Here is a 15,484-nt window from a genome sequence, read left to right as displayed (position 1 = left end):
CAACAGTAAACGCCACTCGACCGATGCACCGGAAGTAGTTCGGGAACAGCCCTGAGGCAGCAAAGCTAGCGAGTTAGCCTTCTCAAGTGAGCGCGACCTACCTGCAAGCATGAGGTTCAATCCACCAGCCACGTTAAGCGACGTGTGCTTGGATAAAGAGGTACAGTCTGTGTTAAGTGTGTGATTTTGCAGGTACAACTTCTAACCTGCGGCCGCTTGTTCATTTGTTAACGCCGATCGCCTTATCGCTGACCAGAGCAATGAAACGTGCTTGGTGTCTGGAGGTGGAAATATATGCTCACGCAACAACCTTTAACTGCTTTTGGAAATGTGATCGCGTTGCCAGTCGTGTTCGTTTGCGTGCCTTGGCCATGTTAAGCCCCGATTTGTTGTTTTGCCCGGCTAGCGTGTCTGTGGATTGCTGTTTGTTTAGTCTGTCCAGAGACTGCGGTGTTTTTAACGCGATCGGTTGGCTAATTAGGGGTTTGCAAAACAATTACTGTTGTGGAAACAAATCTTTCCAATTGGTATTTACTGGAAAAGGATGTAAACTTCTAGTAAATTACAAAAAAGCTTGGCAACGTCCCCTAAGATGACAATGCTGCAATAATAGTGTGTGTGTCCACAATCAGGTCTTCCATCGTTCTTACCTGCGCCAACATCAGTTAAATTGTGGAGTGGCACTGTTCTAGACAAGGAAGCATCGCTAAGTACGAACCATGCAATGTATTTAAAATCTGTGGGGCCACCTTCTTAAATTCACTGTAGGCTTTGTTCTGACACTCGTGTGTCCACTGTACAGGTACTGATGGACAGGGGCCTGCATGGTTACTTGCATTCGCAACCTTGTGTATTTCTCACATGCAACAGTGACTCTCGGTTACCCATTACTTTATTCACTGGTTGTACTTTGATCAGTTTTGGTCAGTACTGGTCACTTTGCACAGGGGAGGCCACACATGACCGTGCGTTTTTGTGGACTCTCTGACCCAGTGTGCTGACATCACAGTTTAACGTGCCCATGCCCTTGCGCTTGCTTAGTTTTCCTGCTTTCAATGTTCACTTACACCTGTGCACCACCTTGAAAATCTGTGTAATAAATATTGCAACCGAGTACCATCCTTCTCAAAATTGGGACAGGCTTGTTGCTTCTGTCACAAAGAAAAGCACATTTGAAACACACCCATACACTGTATCTAGTGCAATTAAAGAAAATGGCAAACTTAAACAATTATGGTCTCCAGTCTCATTCAAGGTCTTGATTTTAAATGTTACATAAAGTGTATCAACCTAATTTCATCATTGTTTATATTTTATTTGCATATTATTGCATATTGTGTCACACACCAGACCTTTTATTGTATTATTTGCTTGTTGGTAAAGCATTGCCTTGATTTCACTTTTTTTGTAATGAAGGGCATGTGGCGTATATCCATGGTACATATGTCTTTTGTACTAAGAAGTATTTCCTTTTCAAAGTGTGTTAATACCTCCTGCCTGCCTCCCACTCTCGTACAAATGGGTTAGTCGAACTACATGATCTCTTCACACCATTCCAGAGAGACAGAAATAGGCTGAGAGCCATGGTGGTAGGTCAGCAGAAGTCAGGCGGGTACGGAAAGGATGATGATGATGATTCTGTTATATATTAATTAGTGACAGTTTATTTTATTTCTTTTATGTCCTAACAGTTTATTCATTGTGATGTTAAAGTGTGATGTCCACAAGTTAATGTTTGTCTTTTATAAAGATTTTATAATATTCAATATTCGATTGATTCATGTAAAGTCCATCAAAAGTCTGGGTTGGCATTGCTACGGTTTGACCCCTATTTTTTCCAGGGGCAGTCTCCTGTCTCATGAACTTGTTCAGGCATTACCCAGTCACAGGCCTAGCATTCAGGCTGGGAGATACACTATCAGCAGGCTTGAATTAGCCCAGTATGTCCAGTATGAACTCCAGTGAAATACAAGCTTCTAATGGGGGTTGGTGGGAAAGTGACAGTCAAGAGCGTTTTCTCCACTCAGTCCATGTATATGGAAACGGCCTGTGGAAATGAACATTTTAATAGATCTTTCCCAGAAGAAATAATGTAAAATTAAAACTAAATGATTGTTAGATTTTCAATGTGGTGTTCTCCTTTGTCCTCAGGTTTCTTTCTGTTAAGGATGGCCTGACAACTAACATCAGTATGGGGAAAGAGAGGAAGTGTATTCTTTGTGAAATTGTCTATGCCTCAAAGCAGGTAAATCTGCCCAGTACAAGTTCACACTTGTTCCATGTTTTTAAATCCTTGTGGCCTGTGATGTTTTTGTGTCTTAATTATTATTTAATACCTACTCGAATTACGTACTTCTCTTTTTTTTTTACCAGGAGGGTTGTTGTGTTGACCTCTTCCTGACTTTACTTATCCAAAAAAAACTGTAGTTGATTTCAACAAAGTAATTTAATCAAGGTGGTGATCACTTTTACATCACTATTGTCTTGATTCTCATTGTGCCAAATCTTTGTGTCTTACAGGAGATGGATGAGCATATTAGGAGTATGCTTCATCACCGGGAGCTGGAGAACCTGAAAGGAAGGTGAGTTACACTTGGAGAGCCAAGACCCCACAAGCATTCAGGCACAATACATGACTGCTCCCAAAAACTACACAGCATGCAGCATTGACTACAATTAATTTGTCCACATTTGTTCCTGAGCTCTTCTTCGATGACTAAATGTGTATATATGAATTACACATTTGTTAACATTCACAGTGCTTTTGGTTTTTATAATGCACATGTGTGCCACAAAATGTTTGCCCGTATGTGGGCCATCTGTGATGGTGTCCTCGTTTGCCCAGTTCTTCCTGGCACTGCTACTGCATGGGCATGTGTGTTGGGAAACACGTGCCGCTTTGGTTATCCTGTAGATAAGCTGGGACAGCTGCCCCAACTGGTGCTTAAATATAGGCCCAGTACTGTTGGAACAAAAGGGGAAATCTATCCAATGACAGCTGGCACTTTCAGTGGACTGTTCAGAGGAAAAGTTGATAAATGAAAGAAATGACAAGATCACTTTAGTTATAGCATGCACTGATTGTTATAGAATGCAGATTTAATTGTGTATTTCCTTCCTTTCCTTTACTTCATTTGTGGTCATACGTTTTTTTTTGCACCCAAAATAATCACCATTCTATGTAAACCGTATGGTAAAGAAAGGCAGTAAACCTTTTGAGGAGTTATTGCAACCAAATGTGTCTGTTATCAGAAACATAGAGCACAACTGAGCAAACGCCTTTTCGGGAGGGCAAGTTGCCATGACACAGTTTTCAGAGGGAGCCAGTGCCAATAACAGATCCCTGCATCACGGCACCAGAATGGCATTCTGTAGAGAACGTGAGAAGGTCTGGGTGGGTTGCTATTGCAGTTGCTGCTGTGCAGCACTCAGTTTGCAGTGGTTCCCTATTGGCTGGTTTTGATGTGAGGACTGGAATGGGGGTAGAGGGCGGGGCTGCTGATTCGAAGCCATTGCAGGAAAGACACTGGAGTGCTGCCTCGCGTCAGCTCTCAGAGCCTGGCGGACACCATCATGAGCGCGTGCTAGGGCTCTGGCTGCCACAGAGAGGGTGGGCACGGCTCCTCTCTGAGCTGCAAGGCTCGCTGCCTGGTGCATTTTCAACCTCTTGGCCAGCAGAGCCCTCCTCCCCCCCCCGGTTCTGTACCAGCATGTTCCGGGCACCCTGGATCCCAGTGCCTGCTGCTCTTCCTCAGGCATTTTGAACAAAGAACAAGATTAATTTGCAAGAAAAGAGCAGGAAGATACAACCTTTAGTTTTTTTGTTTTATTATACATATAATTTTTTTTTTTTGCATAAAGAAAAGTCAGTTTGCCTCCTGGTCTCTAAGGAGTTCAGTAGCAGTTAGAGTGGAGTTTCATCATCATTTTTTTTTTGTTGTTACTTTGTTCAGTTCAACATTTGGTCTATTTTCTCGACAAGGACCAGAAGACCAGCAGGCACTTGCTTAAAACCATGCCTGAGGGAAGCATTGAATGTCCACTGTCCCCTTCACTCCCCAGGGACTGCGGTCACGAGTGCCTGGTGTGTGGGGTGAAGATGGTGGGTCTGACTGACTATGCCAAACACATCTCGAGCCCCATTCACAAGCAGCGAGTGGAGGCTCGTGATCAGGCTGGCAGCAATGACCAGGAAGAAGATTACTTTGACCCGGGGCTGGTGGAGCTCATAGAGAAGCGCAAAGAGATGATCAGGTAAGTTTTGAGCATTCCATGGTGTTTCCAGTTTGTATAATGTTTCTTATCTTATTTCATTCCATAATCAGTTATATGCTAAATATTGTTCCATTTTCAGTGCATGCTTATTCTATTCTCAACCGATTTTGTACAGTTTCTTTTTTTTTTTTTATCTGGATGTCATAAGACTGCATGTTAGATCTAAATTAAACCAGGGCTGACACTGGGGTTGGCTGTCAGGCTATAAGAGGCTAAAACAGTCATGACTGCACACCCTCTCCATTTTCACTTGCACACTTTCTCTCTTATATCCCACTCCTTGCCCTTGCACTCAATGACCAGTGTGTTAGTATGTGGTCTGTTTTAAGGGGGGGATTGTTAAATGCAGAGGACACATTTCGTTGTGTCACCGTGTGCTGTGCTGCAGTGTATAACAATGACAATCCCTTCACTTTCACTTTTTCACTTCATTATATGTTCCTTGTAACTATTTGTAAAATAATTTGATCACAATTTTAAATAAATTGACTTTTTTTTTATACACATGCACTTTAGAGTATTTAGGATGTTTTCAAAAAATATTGTCATTGTTCGGGCCCTAGTTGTGGGGGAAGAATTGTTTCTGGAGTGACATGCTTGTCACCAGCAGGGGTTTGAGTGCAGCTGTTATTGTGTCATGTGCCAGAGATTACCAACCCCACAAACTACATGTTGTAAGCCCTTAGGATGGCTGAGGATACTTTATTTATTTAATTTTGGGTGTTGGTTTATCTACAGACTTCCAAATATGCCTTAAACTTGTTGTTGAGTCTTCTGCCAGTTAATCAATTGAGATATTGCAATTATTTAGTTTTTAATAAGGTGCAATAGCTCATCCAAAAACAATGACTTAAATTTATGGTAATTGTCCCCTTCCAGGAAGGAAGAGGCTGCAGCTAAACAAGCCCAGAAGGATAAAGAAAGAAGATGGCGGGACCAACCTCAATGGCAGCAGAAAGGGGTCTCTTGGGACTGGCGCTGGAGGTCAAATGTGCCTCCACCCCCCAAAGATTGGTGGGGGGACATGTCCAGCTGGCAGGAAGTATGGGGTGACTGTGGTTCAGTTAAAAGCAACTGGCAGCACCACCAGAACAGACAGAATAGAAGTGCTACTTGGCATGCAGAAGGACCGCCTAACTTTCAAAACTGGGGACCAGGTGCTGGGGGAAATATGTTTGGTCACCATGGGGAATGGGGTGGCAGGTCAGCTGATTATGGGGGCTATGCTAGGCAGCAAAGGAAAAAGTGTTCTTGGTCTCCCGCTGAAGAAAGCAACAGGCGAGGCCGTGATATGTCCTGCCAGGGGTCTGTTCAAAATGGACAGCACTTTGATGCCTTTAGAGACTTTTCCAATAAACACTTCAACCCATCAAGGCCTGACTACCAAAGACATGATGACCGGAAGAAAACCTCACACAACAGAGAGTGTTCTGGGGAGGACAGGGATGGGAATAAAGGCACAGGACCCAAGACCAACAACAGCTATCTGAAGACTGATAAGAACTATCGCTGGACACCATATCCTCCTGCCAAACTCACTGAAATTAATGGTGCTTCCTCAGAGAATGACTCAACCTCCAGTGGAAACCAACATGAGAAGCAACCCCAAATGGATAGGAAGAACTTAAGCAAAGGTGTTCAAAGTGGTGGTCGCAGTTCCTCCACTAATTCTATGAGGACTGACATGTCTGGAGAGTGCATGGAGAAGAGTTCCATGTCAATCTCCAGATCCCGAGGTATGTTACCCGAAGACACCATTTGTCCTTCACGTTACACTGTGAGCCAGAAGTACAGTGAATCAGAAAGCTCTGTACCTCAAAGGAACGTGACCTCTGAAGATCAGGAGCTATACATCTCAAACTTGCTGAAAGATGCCAAAGAGAGACTGCTAGACAAGAGACCTATAACGGCTAAACACCACAAGATAGAAACTGCTTTATATATAGAGGAAGATTGGGTAAAAGGGAGTCCTGCTCACAATCAAGAAAAGAGTCCTAAAAACGGACACTCCTCGCTATCTCAACCTGATGATTTCGCTGCTACAAGACCAGCTTCTTGTAGGAAGGAGACATTGTCCTATTCTAACAGCGCCTCGCTGCAGTATGTACAGGTCAGCACATCAACTATGGATCGTGATGAGGAGGATGTAAAGACACAGGAAGGTTCTGTTGCTTCTGTTCAGGACACAAGCGTGCAGGCAATGGATGAAGGATTGGGGTCAGAAAGTGACACACAGCTAGGAGGTAGCCACGTGGAACTATCATCATCTGCTACAATGCCCACCTTGAGCAAGCTGGCATTTCCTGCTTGTCTGAAACGGGATCTGAACAAACACATCAACAGCAAGTGCAAGTCAGGCACTCATGAGCCCAACCTGAACATAGCACGACGCATCCGCAATGTAAGTGGCACACGGAAAAGTGAATTGGAGAAGGAATCCGGGCTCAGGCCAACGTTGAGACAGCTCATCAGTGCCTCTGGGTCACGACGGAATGTGAACTGGCTTCAGATGTACCAGGAAGTTAATAGACAGAAGCAAGAGAGAGAGAAGGGCTTGCCCAGGTAAGAGAAAAAAGTATTTTTGTTCAGCGAATTAGCATCATACATTTTATATTATGTTTTTTTATATTACATCATAAATTTTATATAATATTTTATCAGTGTATAATTGAATGGGATTTAAGACGAGAAAAGTGAACAAAGTGTAGAAAGTTGATTCACCAATGAGAGACGATTTATGGATATATATTTCAGTTGATGAATCAAATTGAGATATAAAAAAATATTCTTATTTAATTTTTTACAGGTTTGGCATAGAAATGGTGCCCAATGAACAGGAAAGTTTGACTCATGCTGAGGAAGAGGTACCGCTCTCTGAGGGGTATCAGTGGGAATCCTCAATGGTGCCCCTGGCATCACGCAAGCGCAGCTTGTCAGAAAGCAGTTTAGCCCCTGACCGCTCTGCTACAACCTTTTCATTGTTTTCTGCACCAAGTGAGGTGAGTGGTGCCAGCTCCACACTGGGCAGAGATCGATTTAGTGAGCAAATCCAGGCATCTAAAGTGATTATAGAAGGTCAAAGGCAGAACCCTGAGGAACACCAGCAGAGACTATCACAGACAGTAGCAGAAGGGGAATCCCAGACCATTGAGCCAATGGAGGAAGAAATCAGCTGTATATCGGGACCAGAACTGAATGATACTCAGGGAGGGGGAAAGAAGCGTAGAGCTGCCGGGGTGAGTGTTTCTTGTTCAACACCCCAAGAGAGAATGTGCAATACCATATCTAGTCTGATATTTTTATAATGTTCTCTACAGGACATTCCCACTCCAGAAATTCCAAACACACAGAGGACGAATAAGAGAAGGAAACTCAAAATAAAAAAAGGTCAGTTCCAATATGATTGACTTTAGTTTTCATGGTCTTTTCAAAATTGTAACACTGACAGTCTCAATTGATACTTGTAGACCACCAAATTCCCAGATACCACTTCACTTTGTCTCATTACTGTTCTGCTGAAACATTTGCACAAAGATCAAAATAAACCCTTAAAATTCAAAGTATTGTGACTACTCATTATCGGTGAGATATTGGTACTCAGAAACTGAGCTCAATGCATCCTTTTTGATTTGACACTAATGCTTCAGTTCTATGCTAATAGCAGTGGTTGTGTGTCTAGAGCGTTCTCGGGTGGACGAGCTGCTGGCTGTTTCCCTTAAAGAAGAGGAGCTGAGTAACTCACTGCAGGCAGTGGAGAGCAGCCTGACCCGGGCCCGTGCTGCCCTGCAGACTGCGTACATGGAGGTGCAGCGTCTCCAGGTGGTCAAACAGCAGGTAATAGCAGGTCGAGGGCGGTTTTGGGAACTGCATTTGTACCTTTTTGGAAACTGACTTTTCTACTTTTTTATATTATCTTTCAGGTTACTACAAAGATGGACTCATTGAGAACTAAACGCATTGAGATACTTCAAGGAATGCAAGGTAAATGTAATATACTGTTGTGTGTTTTTATATTTTTTCCCTGGTTATGTTTCATCCCTAGGTCAGCTCTATAGTCAGCTTTTTAATGAGTTTTGTTTTGAAACCAGATAGTGTTTGTTTTGTTTTCCAGATAGTTTTGAAGACGCAGATAACTGTAACATGGGAAACAACCAAGACACCCCTTCTTCCATTTCCATAACCAGCCCTGCACCAGGCACAGAGATATATAGCGAGCAAAACCAACCATCTGAAATGATTAGAGAAGGTCAAAAGCAGAACCCTGACAACCACCAGCAGAGATCACAGGCAGTAGCCGAAGGGGAACCCCAGAGGCTAAGAGTGGTTGAGGCCGTTTCCATGACTACCACAGCTGCCAGATCTTCCCCTTTCTCCACATTGTCAGGGAAGCCAGATCCACCTACTCCATCAGTCCCTTCTGCACAGGTCACCCCCACACAGCCTGTGGTCATCAAACAGGAACCCCTCTCCCCTTTCAGGCTTTGCCCAGAGCCCAAACAAGTCCAGAGCACCACACCTGAGCCCCTAATTGCACCAAATACTGGTATGTATTTTAAAACAATGTAACTTTAAGATTTGAAGAAAAAAATGCTTTAATGTTCTTTTTTTTTCCCCCCTCCACAGGTCTCATGCCCCAAAACAGTTCCGTTGAAATGGTGGTGGACAATCAGCCAAATATAGACCATGACCCTGTGAGCAAGATGTCAAACTGTGCTTCCCCTCCAAACTCCAGAAATCGCCAAAGCTCACCATTATGTAGTCGTAGAAGTTCTAGAATCCTGGCTCTGTCTCAACTTAATGAAACCTCCCAACCACATGAAATTGCTTCTAAACTCCAGCCAAGTCTCCCCTCCTCCCCTCAACCTCAGACGGTGAAGGGTGTGAAGGTCCGAAAGCTGAGAAAGAAAAGAGACCTGCGAAAGGCGCAGGGATCTTGTGAGGCTAAGGAACTCAGCGACACAGAGCTGGAAGGTGAGGCCACTGATGCCCGACCCCCAGTGCGCAAGTTGAGAAGCCGCAGAAAACCAAACAGTAGTCCTTCAACAGCCTCTACCAACACTGAGGAGCAACAGGAGGCGGATGAGACCAAACCAGTTCCTGTCAAGGAGCACAGTTCACCATCAATGTCTACTGCAACTCCCCCTTCTACTCTTCTTTCTCCTACCATAAAACCTGAAGCTGAAGACTCTGATTCCTCTGAACTGGAGATGGTAGAGCTCCCCCAGGCCCCACCCAGTGATATGGTCACCATAGCCATTTCAGATCATGAGGAAGAAATGGCCGAAGAGAATGAGCCCAAACCTACTCTTGACTGTAGTAAAGACAGCCCACTACCTGCTGCCAGCAGTGCGCCCAAACTGGCCTGCAATGAGGTCACGTCCACCAGTGAAATGGGCACCAACACTCAAACAGTGGTCTGGTATGTATTTGAGGGAATTATTCTTACGGATAGTTAGTTTTCAGTCCAGGTTGACTGAGCGAGGGTTTATAAAACAATACATGTTCATAAATGTTTCTTCTTACTATTGCAGTAAAATGGACCCATCATTGCCAGCTGTCAATGCAGTCAAGACAGGCAATTCCTCTGGTAATTACTCTTTTATTGTGATTGGAATTTTTTTTATTGGATTATTGTGATTTGTGATGCTCAAGCCTATCATCTAGCTCAGTGATGTCCAAATGTTTTTCAATGAGGACCACATGTACAAAAATATATGAATGGCTGTACCAATCATGGGCTTTTGACACGTGCTGGAACCATGTATGAATGACTACATCTACCTCCTATGTTATATGTTGCATAATGCAATACAAAGAGACGGTCATGTGCGTTCACTGGACCAGTAATAGTCCCTCAGAGCTCCAGAGTTACTTTTCATGGGCAAGGTCCTGTTGTCACTGATAGCTACGAACGTTCTAATATCTTCAAACTGAAGATAATATCTGTCTGAACAGCACATTTCAAGCATGTTGTGAATAATCTATGGCTGAGTATATTCAGTTGTCCATCAGCACAGCTTGACAAGGACAAGATTTTTGTAATTTCATGTTTGTATAGCTCCTAACTGTATTTGAATTGAGACAAAAATGTAAATGTAGGCTTTCAACTCAATTCTAGTGATTTGAACAAAACTACTGCATTGAGCTGTGTGGATGTAGCACATCCCATTTCAAAGTGGACAAGTGACTGAAAAGCAGATTCACGGCCATGTGCAGCCTGTTACATCATTATATAATCAAACAGAAAAAAGGGAGTTGACCAAGAAGTCTCTCTGTATAAGAGGTGAACATTTGCTCCTTTGACAAAATTGCATTCTAGAGGTGTACAAATCCAAAATTATATTGTCATTTTCCAAAGACTTCTATGACCACTACACATTCTACATGTCTTTATAGGCTATACAGTATATTTACAGTATATCTTTAAAATAATTCTACACAAAGGTGTGTCCTGCAAGTGAGCAAAGAACTTTTAATTTGTCTCGTGTAGATGCATCTTCCGATGCTGGAGAAGACAGTGAGCCTACTGAAGGGGTGTTTCAGGGCCATCAGGAGGCAGTAAATGGCATGCAGATCCACAATGGACTTCTTTACACCTGCTCTGGGGATCGCACCATCAAAGCATTCAGACTGAGTGTAAGTCATGTTTTATTTTATTTTTTTTGTAGACTGTTCAATTGTTGCTCCTCCCCCAGATGGTTTATGTGAAATTAGTTGACTAAATTGTGACCTACAGTATAAGTATAATCCTTACAGGATTATTCTTCCTATTGAATCTGCAGAACCATAAATGTGTGGCAGTGTTTGAGGGCCACACCTCCAAGGTTAACTGCTTGCTTGTGTCATCTGGACCGGGCCTGCAACATCGCCTGTACTCTGGCTCCAGCGACCAGACCATTCGCTGCTACAACCTCAAGGTGTGTTGCTTGCTCTCTGACACAGTGTTAGAATAAATGACTTGTGACCTGTCATAAAAAAGGCTATTCCCCCTGGTTGCAGACTCGTGAGTGTGTGGAACAGTTCTCCCTACCAGATCGCATACTGTGTCTGCACAGTCGTTGGAAGGTCCTCTATGCTGGCTTAGCCAATGGCTCTGTAGTCACCTTCAATCTCAAGGTCTGAGAACTATACTGTCATACACATATACAATATAAATCTATGTTCTGTCATTTCTAACTTTCATCTTAACCATCCACAGAATAATAAGCAGCTGGATGTGTTTGAGTGCCATGGGCCACGGGCTGTGAGCTGCTTGGCAACGGCACAGGAGGGGGCACGTCTTATCTTGCTAGTTGGATCCTATGACAGTTCCATAAGTGTGAGGGACGCCAAGAGTGGCCTGTTGCTTCGGACACTGGAGGGTCACACCAAAACAGTGCTCTGTATTAAGGTGAGTGAGGTTGTTGGAATGGAGTATTTATCTGTCTGTTGATTATTGAAAGTTACAGTGGCAAGTAGGCTCATACCTGAAATGACCTGCTCTTTCTGCCCTTGTTCTGCCCTTTCAGGTGGTGAATGATCTGGTTTTCAGTGGCTCCAGTGATCAGTCTGTCCATGCACATAACATTCATGTAAGTCTACAGGTGATCAGTTGCATGTATAAGTCTAATATTTTGCCAGGACTGGGTGATCTTTGGGTGATCTATTACTTTCTGAGCCAATAATTAAACAGAGCGGCAACTTAATGAATCTGAAAGTGCACACCGCTATATAGAAATGTATGAAATTGATATATGAGAGATATTAATTACGTAACATGCTGATCAATACTCGATACAGATGTAATTTATGACATCCTAAATTATTAATCTTATTTATTCATTTTTTTTGCAGACTGGGCAACTTGTAAGAATCTATAAAGGCCATAGCCATGCTGTGACTGTAGTGGCCATCCTTGGGAAAGTGATGGTAACAGCATGTCTTGACAAGTTGGTCCGTGTCTATGAGCTTCAGGTAAGTGTCGACATGTTCTGCTTTTTTTACATTATTTTTTTTTAATTATAGCAAACTGTTCCTGTCATTGTATTAATAGTATAGAGTCGTAATCAGATATGCTTACAGGTATATATACTTGCCAGGGCAAGTCTTGCTAGTATGACTCCCATATTAACAGTTTACCACTTATATCTACCCAGTCTCATGATCGGCTGCAGGTGTATGGTGGACACTCAGACATGGTGATGTGCATGGCCATCCATAAGAGTATGGTGAGTTGTGAAGGTGAAGTGATTGTTATTGTGAAGCACAGCACAGGGTGCACTCAACAAAATGTGTACTCTGCATTTAACCATCACTCTTGGTGAGCATTGGGCAGCCATGACAGGCGCCCGGGGTGGAGACTGAGCTTTTCTCAATGGCATCTTGGCGGCTCGGGATTCTGACTATGGGTCCGCTTCCTTATCCGCTAGGCCACCACTGCCCCACATAATTATAAATAACCTACAATGGCATCATTACCTCTTGCATGCAGATCGAGGTTCCCATAATTATTGGCAAGGGTACCAGTACTGATCGGCTCCATGTCTTTCTGTCTGTGCTGTAGATCTACACTGGCTGCTATGATGGCAGTGTTCAAGCTGTGAGACTCAACTTAATTCAGAACTACCGCTGCTGGGTAAGATGCCTGGGTACTGGGAATGGATGCTGAAATGAATTCCGATGTTATTTGAAGTCATTTTCAGGATTGATTGATGTAGTTCTTTGTCAAAGTAGTTGATTTAGTTATTTGGGCTTTGGGGATAATATGACTGACCCCCTGCAGTGGCACGGCTGCTCGTTGATCTTTGGAGTGATGGAGCACCTGCAGCAGCATCTGCTGACTGACCACGCCAACCCCAAACTGCAGACGCTCAAGTGCCGCTGGAGGAACTGTGATGGATTCTTCACATCCCGAAATGGCTTCAAACAGGTAAGAGCGCCTCTCCCAGTGGTGAATACAGGGAATACAGGAATTTACGTTGGAAACTCTGCTTAAACCCATACCTTCATATCAGTTGAACTTATCCCACGTCATTCTTCACTTAACCCTTATTTGGCTTGCTAATATTTATAAAAGCAAGTTGGATGTTTGATGTCAGAATTTGGACAACACGTGTTGCTTATCATTTTCAGTTCCAATATGTTGCTTCAAGTTAGTGTTGCCAGACTAGTTGAAGTAAAAAAAATATGTATCCCACAATTCACAGAATACACAGCCTGTCTGTGGTTATTTGTATTAATTCTAATCTCTTTTTCACATCTGAAAGGGGCTACAGAAGCACATGCTGAAACACGCAGAGGAGGAGAGCAAAATGGAGTCGTAAGAGGAACGCCCATCAGCAGTGCCCCACCCCAATTGCCCCTCCTCCATTTTAGTCAAGTCAAGATCTAAACAGACCAATGCAGGAACTCTGTGCCTCTTCAACCTTTTACATGTGCCATCAGACACCAGCATCCAGAAATGAAAAGAAGTTTTGAGAGATTTCATTTTATTGGCTGCCACCTCACCAAATTTGGCCAGTTTTAAGTCCCCTCTCATGTTGGTGTTCTGATGGACATTTCCTGTCTCTTCCCACGTTGTCTCTGTTTTTCTGTCACTGTTTTGTCAACCTCAGCTTACGTTGTTAAGCTTTAGTCTCTGTAAGACTGGACAGAGCCCGCACTATTTTTCTAATGCCATAGCAAGGCTCTGTCACGTTTCCATGAAGAGAGTAGGTGTACAGTATTTTGACTGTATCCTGTGTTCTATTCCAACATACACAGATGTCGACCAAAAAAAAAAAAAAGGAACACTTGTTCTGAAATAAAGATATGGTTATAAAAACAGGATCAGGTTTGAGAGTCTCTGCTCGCTCAGCCTGCTACCTTTTCTTTTTTTTTTTTTTCTTGTATTTTCCTGTTATTTTGTTTTTGCTTTGTTTTAATGGACATTGCAAGTGAATGTTTAAGGTAAATCTTATCTTGAGGCCTTTTGATGTTTTAAGATGTGAAAGTACGAGACTTTTTGCTTTGTTGAGCAACTGTGCATGGAGTTTTAACTGGACACCTCAGCAACTTACCGGAAGCTCCTTTTTATGGTCACTATGGGGTAACTCCCAACACCCATTTCTGCTCGGTAATTATTTTTAAATGAAACCTGCAGAGGTGTTTAGAAGGTGTTTGCTCTAGAAAGGCGGATGAGGCTGCGGTTTGGTGTGCAGTGATTTCAGTCTGAGGTTATTGCCTTTTTAAGGAAAGTTTGCTGTGATTGTGTCAGGGGATTGGCAGTTAGGTGTGTGTGCTATGTGCTAATCTGAGCTTGAACCAGTGTGACTGCGAGCGTGTCCCTGAGGACCGGTGACTTTCGAGTAGCAGGCACTGGGGTTTTACTTTGAACAGCACTAAGACTGGAACAAAGTGAAGCATGAAGCATGTTCCCTAACATCACATCTTCACAACAAGAAAGGGCTGACCTGCTAGTTAACACAAGCTACAGCAGACAACCCTTGCCATAAGATGTGACGTTAGCAACAGTTCTGTGCCAGTCCTAAAATAATGGCATTTGTTCAACTCATCACATGCATCCTTTTTGAGTGTGTGATCACTTTAAGCGTAAAATTTTATTTGAGGAACATTTTATTTTAACCTAAAGGTTTCTTTTTAACCTTTTATTAGAGCAGGGACAACACACGGTTGCTTTTTCTTTATGTTGTGTTCGTGACACGGTTGTCAGTGGAAGTGAGTGAAGGAGGCATATTGGGGGACTATCAGAACCTTCCTCCCATCTCAAACCAACTATCAACACGCACACGTTTTTTTTTTTTTTTTTTTTTTACATTCGACCATACACATCAGTGCCATGCTGCCGCCCTGTAATGTTTTAGACGTTATCAACACCAGCCGTGTTCCTTTTCTTTCCTGTCATGCATAAGGAGCTGAGAGCCAACGGTAATTAGATGTGTCTGCACCTTTTCTGTTTCATTAAAGACTTTTCTTTTTGTTTTGTGCTGAGCAGAGCATTGAGTTTCTCTCTAACTTGATATTCCTGCTTTCCTGATCTTTGCTAATACAAATTGTTATATTATTTTTTTGTAAGAAAATTAATGAAAGAGCAACTTTAAAATAAAGAATGACACATCCTCTGTGTGTTAGTTATTCAATTTTTAAAGCCTCTGCTTAAGACACAAAGAACACAAAGAAGAATCATTGATTCCTTGAAAAGCACTCCAACCAAGAGCTGAATAATGTTTTA

The 15,484-nt window shown here is 42.9% G+C and overlaps 1 protein-coding gene across 2 annotated transcripts; it reads left to right on the top strand.

Moving 5' to 3' along the window:
- Positions 1–28: 28 nt before the first annotated feature.
- On the top strand, positions 29–15,374 carry znf106a (zinc finger protein 106a). Of its 2 annotated transcripts, none has more exons than XM_028994330.1 (22): positions 29–160; positions 2,152–2,245; positions 2,521–2,582; positions 4,063–4,254; positions 5,155–6,837; positions 7,082–7,511; positions 7,593–7,662; positions 7,955–8,109; positions 8,196–8,256; positions 8,399–8,818; positions 8,899–9,694; positions 9,807–9,862; positions 10,766–10,911; positions 11,058–11,192; positions 11,275–11,391; positions 11,474–11,665; positions 11,784–11,846; positions 12,109–12,228; positions 12,411–12,482; positions 12,818–12,889; positions 13,037–13,183; positions 13,521–15,374. In XM_028994330.1, the coding sequence occupies exons 2-22, from the start codon at positions 2,192–2,194 to the stop codon at positions 13,575–13,577; spliced, it is 5,100 nt and encodes a 1,699-aa protein (XP_028850163.1). In that variant the 5' UTR covers positions 29–160; positions 2,152–2,191; the 3' UTR covers positions 13,578–15,374. The 2 variants fall into 2 exon arrangements, with proteins under 2 accessions (XP_028850163.1, XP_028850154.1); XM_028994321.1 differs by having other exon boundaries at positions 8,387–8,818.
- Positions 15,375–15,484: the final 110 nt, after the last annotated feature.

Source organism: Denticeps clupeoides, chromosome 1, assembly GCF_900700375.1.
Source record: "Denticeps clupeoides chromosome 1, fDenClu1.1, whole genome shotgun sequence".
In the NCBI taxonomy this organism is placed as follows: domain Eukaryota; kingdom Metazoa; phylum Chordata; class Actinopteri; order Clupeiformes; family Denticipitidae; genus Denticeps; species Denticeps clupeoides.
This window is presented reverse-complemented; position numbering and strand designations above follow the sequence as displayed.

Bases quoted from the DNA above. Each gene is read 5' to 3' on its own strand.
- znf106a (XM_028994321.1), top strand. From the start codon at position 2,192: ATGGGGAAAGAGAGGAAGTGTATTCTTTGTGAAATTGTCTATGCCTCA. The intron at 7,512-7,592 runs GTGAGTGTTTCT...TGTTCTCTACAG, and splicing joins AGAAGCGTAGAGCTGCCGGG to GACATTCCCACTCCAGAAAT. The intron at 9,695-9,806 runs GTATGTATTTGA...TTACTATTGCAG, and splicing joins AACACTCAAACAGTGGTCTG to TAAAATGGACCCATCATTGC.